The following is a 12143-nucleotide window of genomic DNA, read 5'->3' on the forward strand; positions in this document are numbered from 1 at the left end:
GAGAGAGAGAGAGAGAGAGAGAGAGAGAGAGAGAGAGAGAGAGAGAGAGAGAGATGTTGCTTATAACAAGGGCAAAGGCAGTTTAATTTTGGGTGAGAGAGTGAGAGGCAGGCAAGGCATCAATGTAAAGGTTAGGCGCCTTTGACAAACTTTGTTTCCATTCAGTAAGAGAGAGCCTGAGTCTAGTTCTGCCAGGTCTGTGACCTCATCAAGCCGAGGGCACAGTGCAGCCTTATAAACCCAACCGCACATCCCCCCAAACTCACAGCACTCTTTCCTAGGTCATTACTCTGGTAATAATCACATCAGCATGTCAGGATACTTGTCAAACGTCTGTGTTGAGGAATGATGACTGTGTTACAAGTATGTTACAGATATGTTACAGGTCTTTCAGACAAGCTTTGTGTACTGGCTATAGAGGCAGTATCTACAGTACCTACCTGTACAAGGTATCATGTGTGTGTGTGTGTGTGTGTGTGTGTGTGTGTGTGTGTGTGTGTGTGTGTGTGTGTGTGTGTGTGTGCTGATATTACTTAAAATGCAAGGTATAGGCCTATAGACATGCACAAGCATGAGTCCATGTTGTGTGCATATGGTAGTGTCCTCTCTGCCAAAGCAATAGCTAATCCTCTGCAAACAGTATGAAGTGCTGTTTATCATTACATCACCTTTTGGCTGTGATCCTGCTCCTATTGTGGACATGTAGAAGACTGAGACAATGAGATGTGAAAGGGCCTGAGCCGGTTTGACACAATGACTGTGTTTGCTTCCCAAATTGTAACCTATTCCCTATGTGTTGCACTACTTTTGACCGGGGCCTATTGGGCTCTGGTCAAAGGTAGTGCACTATGTTGTTAGTACGGGGCTATTTGGGACTCTGTGTGATGTTCAGCTGGCCAGATTAGTAGTAGAACAAATCATGATTCAATGTAATCTCTCTGGGCAGATTCACACACGTTACAAACTCTTTCATTCATAGTGTCACAGAGTATGAATATACTAGTCTGGTCAGTTTACTACACGGAGGGGGAGAAGACTGTCATGGCATTGTGCTTTCTTCAGTGTTCCCACTGGCCACAGACATCAGTTCAACATGGAGATTTGATTTACATTGGGTTGAGTTGTCAACTAATGTGTTAAACAAAACATTTCACCATATCATTGGATTTAGGTTGAAAGGTGGGTAAACAAAAAGAAGACGAAATACCCTGACGTTGAAATCCAATCAGTTTTCCATGTTGATTCAACGTCATTGCATAGACATTTTTGGTTGAAATGACGTGGAAACAACATTGATTCAACCAGTCTTGCCCATTGCCCATACTGTAGTGTATCAGTATTTCATAACAATCACCTTCCTTATACAGTTGTAGGTGAGTTGACTTTAAAGGTACATTCTGGGGTAGATGTCTACCGATTTATGATTTTTCAACGCAATACCAATACCGATTATTGGAGGACCAAAAAAAGCCGCTACCAATTAATCGGCCATTTAAAAAAATAAAAAAATAAAATAAACAATAATACTGAATGAACACTTATTTTAACTTAATATAATACATCAATAACATCAATTTAGCCTCAAATAAATAATGTTCAATTTGGTTTAAATAATGCAAAAACAAAGTGTTGGAGAAGAAAGTAATATGTGCCAATGTAACGGATGTGAACTGGCTAGCTTAGTTAGCGGTGCGCGCTAAATAGCGTTTCAATCGGTGACGTCACTTGCTCTGAGACCTTGAAGTAGTAGTTCCCCTTTGCAAGGGCCGCGGCTTTTGTGGAGCGATGGGTAACGATGCTTCGTGGGTGACTGTTGTTGATGTGTGCAGAGGGTCCCTGGTTCGCGCCCGGGTATGGGCGAGGGGACGGTCTAAAGTTATACTGTTACACCAATATGCAATATGTGCCATGTAAAAATATGTGCCATGTAAAATATGTGCCATGTAAAAAGCTAACGTTTAAGTTCCTTGCTCAGAACATGAGAACATATGAAAGTTGGTGGTTCCTTTTAACATGAGACTTCAATATGCCAAGGTAAGAGGTTTTAGGTTGTAGTTAATATAGTATTTATAGGACTATTTCTCTCTATACCATTTGTATTTCATATACCTTTGACTATTGGATGTTCTTATAGGCACTATAGTATTGCCAGTGTAACAGTATAGCTTCCGTCCCCCTCCTCGTCCCTACCTGGGCTCGAACCAGGAACACATCGACAACAGCCACACTCGAAGTATCGTTACCCATCGCTCCACAAAAGCCGCGGCCCTTGCAGTGCAAGGGGAATAACTACTCCAAATCTAAAAGCGAGTGATGTTTGAAAAAGTATTAGCGCACACCCAGCTAACTGGGGCGGCAGGGTAACCTAGTGGTTAGAGCATTGGACTAGTGACCGAAAGGTTGCAAGTTCATATCCCCGAGCTGACAAGGTACAAAGCTGTCATTCTGGCCCTGAACAGGCAGTTAACTTACTGTTCCTAGGCCGTCATTGAAAATAAGAATTTGTTCTTAACTGACTTGCCTAGTTAAATAAAAGGTAAATAAAAAAATAACTAGCTAGCCATTTCACATTGGTTACACCAGCTGATAGGCTTGAAGTTATAAACAGTGCTGTTTTTGCGAAGAGCTGCTGGCAAAAAGCACGAAAGTGCTGCTCAGTCAGACTGTTCTATCAAATCAGAATTAATTATAACATAACACACAGAAATACGAGCCTTTGGTCATTAATATGGTCGAATCTGGAAACTATAATTTTTAAAACAAAACGTTTATTATTTCAGTGAAATACGGAACCGTTCTGTATTTTATCTAATGGGTGGCATCCCTAAGTCTAAATCTTCTTGTTACATTGCACAACCTTCAATGTTATATTCATAATTACGTAAAATTCTGGCAAATTAGTTCGCAATGAGCCAGGCAGCCCAAACTGTTGCATATACCCTGACTCTGCGTGCAATGAACGCAAGAGAAATGACACAATTTCACCTGGTTAATATTGCCTGCTAAACTGGATTAGTACTTGAAACTAGTGATTATGATTGATTGTTTTTTATAAGATAAGTTTAATGCTGGCTAGCAATTTACCTTGGCTTCTACTGCGTTCGCGTAACAGGCAGGCTACTCGTGGAGTGCAAAGGTTAGAGCGTTGGGCCAGTTAACTGTACGTTTGCAAGATTGAATCCCCTGAGCCGACAAGGTGAAAATCTGTCGTTCTGCCCCTGAACAAGGCAGTTAACCCATCGTTCTTAGGCCGTCATTGAAAATAAGAATGTGTTCTTAATTAACTGACTTGCCTGGTTAAATAAAGGTATAAAAAAATCATTAAATCATTAAAAACATCGGAAATCGGCGCCCAAAAATACCAATTTCCGATTGTTAAGAAGACTTAAAATCATCCCTAATTAATCAGCCATTCCAATTAATCGGTCACCCTCTATTCTGGGGATTGGGAATCTGTTCAGTGGTCATTTCAATGTTACAGAATGTATCGTTATGAACTCTCCCCAGTATTATACTTGACGTGAAGATTGTTGTTTGCTGTTCAGAACACTATGGAGGAGGGAATGTTCTGGTAAAATAATCCCATTGTGGTGCACCTCATCATCATTAGCAGTAGAAGAGGCCATGCAAGGGCTTTTACCTCATATGGTGACTAACTAATTGTGTTCTGGCAGATTCCTCTTCTCACCTTGGCCAAGCTGACAGGCAGCAAAACAAAGTATGCTCATCGACAAACTATGTTTGTGGTTTCGTACCTAGCGTATGCAGCAACATTAAAAACCATGTTCACAGTTCATACATAGACTACATCACAACAGTAAAAAACATGTTCACAGTTCATACATAGACTACATCACAACATTAAAGACCATGTTCACAGTTCATACATAGACTACATCACAACAGTAAAAACCATGTTCACAGTTCATACATAGACTACATCACAACAGTAAAAACCATGTTCACAGTTCATACATAGACTACATCACAACAGTAAAACCATGTTCACAGTTCATACATAGACTACATCACAACAGTAAAAACCATGTTCACAGTTCATACATAGACTACATCACAACAGTAAAAACCATGTTCACAGTTCATACATAGACTACATCACAACAGTAAAACCATGTTCACAGTTCATACATAGACTACATCACAACAGTAAAAACCATGTTCACAGTTCATACATAGACGACATCACAACAGTAAAAACCATGTTCACAGTTCATACATAGACTACATCACAACAGTAAAACCATGTTCACAGTTCATACATAGACTACATCACAACAGTAAAAACCATGTTCACAGTTCATACATAGACTACATCACAACAGTAAAACCATGTTCACAGTTCATACATAGACTACATCACAACAGTAAAACCATGTTCACAGTTCATACATAGACTACATCACAACAGTAAAAACCATGTTCACAGTTCATACATAGACTACATCACAACAGTAAAAACCATGTTCACAGTTCATACATAGACTACATCACAACAGTAAAACCATGTTCACAGTTCATACATAGACTACATCACAACAGTAAAAACCATGTTCACAGTTCATACATAGACTACATCACAACAGTAAAAACCATGTTCACAGTTCATACATAGACTACATCACAACAGTAAAAACCATGTTCACAGTTCATACATAGACTACATCACAACAGTAAAAACCATGTTCACAGTTCATACATAGACTACATCACAACAGTAAAACCATGTTCACAGTTCATACATAGACTACATCACAACAGTAAAAACCATGTTCACAGTTCATACATAGACTACATCACAACAGTAAAACCATGTTCACAGTTCATACATAGACTACATCACAACAGTAAAAACCATGTTCACAGTTCATACATAGACTACATCACAACAGTAAAACCATGTTCACAGTTCATACATAGACTACATCACAACAGTAAAAACCATGTTCACAGTTCATACATAGACTACATCACAACAGTAAAAACCATGTTCACAGTTCATACATAGACGACATCACAACAGTAAAGACCATGTTCACAGTTCATACATAGACTACATCACAACAGTAAAAACCATGTTCACAGTTCATACATAGACTAAATCACAACATTAAAAACCATGTTCACAGTTCATACATAGACTAAATCACAACATTAAAAACCATGTTCACAGTTCATACATAGACTAAATCACAACAGTAAAAACCATGTTCACAGTTCATACATAGACTAAATCACAACATTAAAAACCATGTTCACAGTTCATACATAGACGACATCACAACAGTAAAAACCATGTTCACAGTTCATACATAGACTACATCACAACAGTAAAAACCATGTTCACAGTTCATACATAGACGACATCACAACAGTAAAGACCATGTTCACAGTTCATACATAGACTAAATCACAACATTAAAAACCATGTTCACAGTTCATACATAGACTAAATCACAACATTAAAAACCATGTTCACAGTTCATACATAGACTAAATCACAACAGTAAAAACCATGTTCACAGTTCATACATAGACTAAATCACAACATTAAAAACCATGTTCACAGTTCATACATAGACGACATCACAACAGTAAAAACCATGTTCACAGTTCATACATAGACTACATCACAACAGTAAAAACCATGTTCACAGTTCATACATAGACTACATCACAACAGTAAAGACCATGTTCACAGTTCATACATAGACTACATCACAACAGTAAAGACCATGTTCACAGTTCATACATAGACTACATCACAACAGTAAAGACCATGTTCACAGTTCATACATATACTACATCACATCAGTAAATACCATGTTCACAGTTCATACATAGACTACATCACAACAGTAAAAACCATGTTCACAGTTCATACATAGACTACATCACAACAGTAAAAACCATGTTCACAGTTCATACATAGACTACATCACAACAGTAAATACCATGTTCACAGTTCATACATAGACTACATCACAACAGTAAAGACCATGTTCACAGTTCATACATAGACTACATCACAACAGTAAAAACCATGTTCACAGTTCATACATAGACTACATCACAACAGTAAAAACCATGTTCACAGTTCATACATAGACTACATCACAACAGTAAAAACCATGTTCACAGTTCATACATAGACTACATAACAAACAGTAAAGACCATGTTCACAGTTCATACATAGACTACATCACAACAGTAAAAACCATGTTCACAGTTCATACATAGACTACATAACAAACAGTAAAGACCATGTTCACAGTTCATACATAGACTACATCACAACAGTAAAAACCATGTTCACAGTTCATACATAGACTACATCACAACAGTAAATACCATGTTCACAGTTCATACATAGACTACATCACAACAGTAAAAACCATGTTCACAGTTCATACATAGACTACATCACAACAGTAAAAACCATGTTCACAGTTCATACATAGACTACATCACAACAGTAAATACCATGTTCACAGTTCATACATAGACTACATCACAACAGTAAAACCATGTTCACAGTTCATACATAGACTACATCACAACAGTAAAAACCATGTTCACAGTTCATACATATACTACATCACAACAGTAAAAACCATGTTCACAGTTCATACATAGACTACATCACAACAGTAAAAACCATGTTCACAGTTCATACATAGACTACATCACAACAGTAAAAACCATGTTCACAGTTCATACATAGACTACATCAGCAACAGTAAAAACCATGTTCACAGTTCATACATAGACTACATCACAACAGTAAAAACCATGTTCACAGTTCATACATAGACTACATCACAACAGTAAAAACCATGTTCACAGTTCATACATAGACTACATCACAACAGTAAAAACCATGTTCACAGTTCATACATAGACTACATCACAACAGTAAAAACCATGTTCACAGTTCATACATAGACTACATCACAACAGTAAAAACCATGTTCACAGTTCATACATAGACTAAATCACAACAGTAAAAACCATGTTCACAGTTCATACATAGACTACATCACAACAGTAAAAACCATGTTCACAGTTCATACATAGACTACATCACAACAGTAAAAACCATGTTCACAGTTCATACATAGACTACATCACAACAGTAAAGACCATGTTCACAGTTCATACATAGACGACATCAGCAGTTCCATAACTGGTGTTTTTGTTTTGTGCTCTTCTGAGAAGTTCAGAGATAATTCCAAAAACATCATCATCTCAAACCGTGCTTTCATTTGGCTTGCTTGAATAACTGGTACTTTCCAGCAAAAGTCTTTCTTTGCACATTCTTGTTAATTTTTGTTTACTTTATTGTTGGACTATAACATGATCTGGAGGGAGTGAAATAGGTGAGAGTGTAACAGTATAATTTTAAACCGTCCCCTCGCGCGAACCAGGGACCTTCTGCACACAACGACAACAGTCACCCTCGAAGCATCGTTACCCATCGCTCCACAAAAGCCACGGCTCTTGCAGAGCAAGGGGAACTACTACTTCAAGGTCTCAGAGCAAGTGACGTAACCGATTGAAACGCTACTTAGCGCACACCGCTAACCGTTTCACATCCGTTACACTCACCCCCCTTTTGACCTTCCTCCTTTTTCCGCAGCAACCAGTAATCCGGGTCAACAGCATCAATGTAACAGTATAACTTTACATCCGTCCCCTCGCCCATACCCGGGCGCGAACCAGGGACCCTCTGCACACATCAACAACAGTCACCCTCGAAGCATCGTTACCCATTGCTCCACATAAGCCGTGGCTCTTGCAGAGCAAGGGGAACTACTACTTCAAGGTCTCAGAGCAAGTGACGTAACCGATTGAAACGCTACTTAGCGCACACCGCTAACTAAGCTAGCCGTTTCACATCCGTTACAAGAGCTTCCAAAGGAAAGTAGGCTCTAAAAATAAAGTGTTACCAACGTTTCTCTGAAAGTAGTGTACAAAGCCAGTATAGATGTGCCAAAGAGAGTGATCCAGCCTCGGATTGGAACCCTAGATTCTCCCAGTGAGAGGTTCTAAACAGAAGTATAGTTCTCTCACAGTATAGGTTTCCCAGCACTCCTACGTCCAACCATTACAGTCATGGAACAGGACAGCCTGTGTGACTGTCAAACCCAACACTGACCAGTAGCGTGGGCCCTCGGCAATGTTTACTCTCAAAATACACACAGCTTTGTCAGGGAAGTGAGCGAACAACAGCCAGAGTTGATATGGAGACATGCCAGACGCTCCACTCCAGCCAGCTCTATTCCAGTCTCACACAAACACACACAGCAGAGCAGAGAACACTGGGGCATATCTGAGCTCTCATGACAGTCAATCAAAGAGATCGTTAGATATTATTATACACTCACTTGGGACTTTGGCAGTACACACTTAGAAAAAAGGGTTGGCTGTCCCCATAGGAGAACCTTTTTGGTTCCAGGTAGAACCCTTTTGGGTTCCATGTAGAACTCTCTGTGGAAATGGTTCTTCGTGGAACCAAAAATGGTTCTTCAAAGGGTTCTCCTATGGGGACAGCCAAAGACAGTGACCCGGGTTGAACTCTTTAGAGGTGTTGCGTAACCAGCTCCTTGTCGACCTGGATCCCAGCTGTGCCCTTTGTCTATTTGAACAGCTCAAATGTTGCAAGACTAACTGTGAGTAATAGCTGCAATCCATTAGGGCCAAACAGGGCCTGATTGCTTTAGTGTCTACTGTGGCACAGTTTACTCGTCAACAGAACCCTGAAGGTTTACGGAATTACACGCTATCCTCCAGGGACGAGTGCATTGTGATGGTGTAAGCAAACCCTCACTAACGGACATGGCTGCTCTCTGCTCTCGCCTGGAGCCCAGATCTCTGAGTTTAGATCTGTTCAAGCAGACTGCTGCTTGCGGCGATGACATCATCCCCGAATCATTCCGTGCCTTGCGTGTGTACATATGCAGTCAAACAGCTAACCCTCTTACTCATAAACTGTCAGCCAGGCCACTAATACAACTGGTGATGTAATGAATGATTCAAGGCGTTTTTCTTTTCATCCTCAGATCAAACACACAGAACAGAGATTGGCCTATGCCTATTAAGGATTTGTATTCACAATCACTTTTTCATCAAGGTGCATGTTTACCTTTCCCGGTACTATATAACGCAGAAAACGATAAATGACACAGTGAATGGAGCTTAAGACTGTTGGACCATTCATGACTTCATCATTGTCATGAGTCAGTGATTTAACCAAACCACAGTCTTACACAATGATACAGAGCCTGGACGACTGAGCTTCGGGGCTGAATAAAACAAATCACTCCCTTCACACAGCTGTCGCCTGCCTCAACCCACCAACCCTTTACCCCACGGCTACACCCAACCCCACCCCAACCCATCTATCAATCTCCTTCCACTATGTTCCTTCCTGTTCCCCCTGCAGGTAAAAAACCATGCGTTCCCGTAGCAGCAGCCTAGAGGACACAGCAAAGGCCAAGCTGGCTCAGCACCAGGCACGACCACAGCGGGGGGCCACAGAACCTGAGGGGCCCCAGGGCAGGGGTGCAGGACGGGCCAGGCACAGGGAGCCCCCCGATGACACAGGCACAAACACAGGCACTGTCCAGAGGAAGGAAAATGAGGGCAGTGGCAGCAGTGGGAGTGGCAGTGCCAGCAGTAACAGTCGGAGGGAGAAGGCAGCAGGCGGGAAGACCAGGGACCTCTCCAGAGACGACCTTCTGTTCCTTCTCTCCATGCTAGAAGGAGAACTGCAGGTGAGGAGAGACTGTGGGACTGGCCAGGGTTTGGCTGGTTCTGGGTTATCTGGTGAGGAGAGGCAGATCACTTGGCTTCTTGGTAATACTAAACCATGGGTAGTCTAGCTATAGGACATGCTTCTCTGTAATACTGAACCATGGGTAGTCTAGCTTTTGGTAATACTAAACCATGGGTAGTCTAGCTATAGGACATGCTTCTCTGTAATACTGATCCATGGGTAGTCTAGCTATCATGCTCATAGAATTGTGTCCTCTTCTCTCTCCCTCTCTCTCTCCCCCCTACCACAGGCCAGAGACGAGGTGATCACGGTGTTGAAGGCTGAGAAGATTGACTTGGCCCTCTTGGAGGCCCAGTATGGGTTCGTCACCCCACAGAAGGTCCTTCAGGCCCTGCAGAGAGACACCGTCCAGAGCAAGGCTGAGACCTTCCAGGAGGACATCTACGAGAGGCCCATGGCTGAGGTAGCACAGTCTCAACATTCAATACAGCAGCTCAGTAAAGTCTGGGGTCAGTGAAGTGTAGCACCCTGATAAGACGACTTGGAAGTGTTGAGACTTCAGCTACAGTATATGGGCGGCAGGTAGCCTAGCGGTTAAGAGCGTTGGGCCAGTAACAGAAAGGTCGCTTGTTCGAATCCCCAAGCCGACTAGGTGAAAAATCTGTTGATGTGAGCAAGGCACTTAACCCTAATTGCTCCTGTAAGTTGCTGTGGATAAGAGTCTGCTAAAATGTATATGAAGTAGCTACTTTGTAGGTTCAAAGATCAATTTTTGTGTTTTTGTCTCATGACTGGACAATCACATTTGAACATACATTAATACATCCGATATCACCTCACATAGAGGTGACAGGAAGTGTATTTGGAGTGGTCAGTAAACGCTCTGGTCTCTCCTAGCTGGACAAGCTGGTGGAGAAGCAGAGGGAGACCCACCGTCGCATGCTGGAGCAGCTGCTGCTCACTGAGCAGTCCCACAAGCGCGCCCTGTACAAGCTGGACGACGAGAAGAGGAACCATGGAGACTTCATGAGGAAGAGTGACGAGTTCACCAACCTGCTGGAGCAGGAACGAGAAAGGTCTGTTTGCTGCTGTTTCTCAACACTTAACAAACATACATGCGCAAAGGCAGGCAAACACGCATGTATGCACATATTTACACACACACGGATGCACGCACACACACACACACACATTACACACACACACACACACACACACACACACACACACACACACACACACACACACACACACACACACACACACACACACACACACACACACACACACACACACACACACACACACACACACACACAAGAGCAGAGCACGCTCCTCGGAAAGGCTCCTCAAGGTGTTGAATGAATGATCTTGAAATGAACACCTACATGCCAAACCCTCTATGGATGGTTTGTATTTACTGTTTTCACATAGAAAGGAGGGACTTAAAACCAAACGCTTGATAAATAATTCAATACATCAGTATCAGGTTGCCTTTGATTGGTAATCCCCTTATAAATGACGTGGCTGTATTATAACCCAGGTTGTGTTGAGACATGATGTCGTAAGACGACAGAGTGATGCATAATGCCAGAAGAAACTTTACTCATTGGCTTCCAAAGAACAATAACCCAACCCTGAATAGCTGCTATAGACAGACTCCTACTGATGTTTGTGTAGGCTAGATATTAGAGTAATATGTGTTCTTTACGGTTGGCTTGTATTTACCTGGAATTTAGAAGGACATTATGAATAGCAGACTGTAGTTACATACAGAGAAACACTTTCTTGAAGGTTCCCCGTTTTACACACGTTTAGATTTCATCCAGGGTTCTGCAACTGTGATAATTGAACTGTAATATACTCTATGTATAATATTACAGCAAATGAATGGGCATGCCAAGGAGATGTCCAAAACGAACACTTTATACACATTAACAGACCATCTGACAGAGTACAGAGTTCCCCTATTATAGACATTAATTGTGTCGTAACTCAAACATGACCCAGACTCATTTTGGTACTTAGAAACTCGACCATAGCGTTCAGATCGGTGTGTTGAAGTCAAACTCGATGACTTGGCCCAAAATTAAACTGCCTTTGCCCTTGTTATAAGCAACATCTCTCTCTCTCTCTCTCTCTCTCTCTCTCTCTCTCTCTCTCTCTCTCTCTCTCTCTCTCTCTCTCTCTCTCTCTCTCTCTCTCTCTCTCTCTCTCTCTCTCTCTCTCTCTCTCTCTCTCTCTCTCTCTCTCTCTCTCTCTCTCTCTCTCTCTCTCTCTCTCTCTCTCTCTCTCTCTCTCTGCAAATACGTACTCTGTCAGATTCTCTGTGTCAATAGTAATGTC

At 41.5% G+C, this 12143-nt stretch overlaps 1 protein-coding gene across 2 annotated transcripts in view; it reads left to right on the forward strand.

Moving 5' to 3' along the window:
• LOC118377791 (filamin A-interacting protein 1-like) overlaps positions 1 to 12143 on the forward strand; it is an 81713-nt gene that overhangs the window by 35498 nt on the left and 34072 nt on the right. For both annotated transcript variants that reach the window (XM_052513928.1, XM_052513929.1), the window contains exons 2-4: positions 9465 to 9795; positions 10087 to 10260; positions 10695 to 10873. In XM_052513928.1, coding sequence (XP_052369888.1) covers positions 9475 to 9795; positions 10087 to 10260; positions 10695 to 10873 — 674 coding nt within the window. In that variant the 5' untranslated portion in view covers positions 9465 to 9474. The remainder of the gene's footprint in view (positions 1 to 9464; positions 9796 to 10086; positions 10261 to 10694; positions 10874 to 12143) is intronic.

Source organism: Oncorhynchus keta, unplaced genomic scaffold (assembly GCF_023373465.1).
Source record: "Oncorhynchus keta strain PuntledgeMale-10-30-2019 unplaced genomic scaffold, Oket_V2 Un_scaffold_14384_pilon_pilon, whole genome shotgun sequence".
NCBI lineage: Eukaryota > Metazoa > Chordata > Actinopteri > Salmoniformes > Salmonidae > Oncorhynchus > Oncorhynchus keta.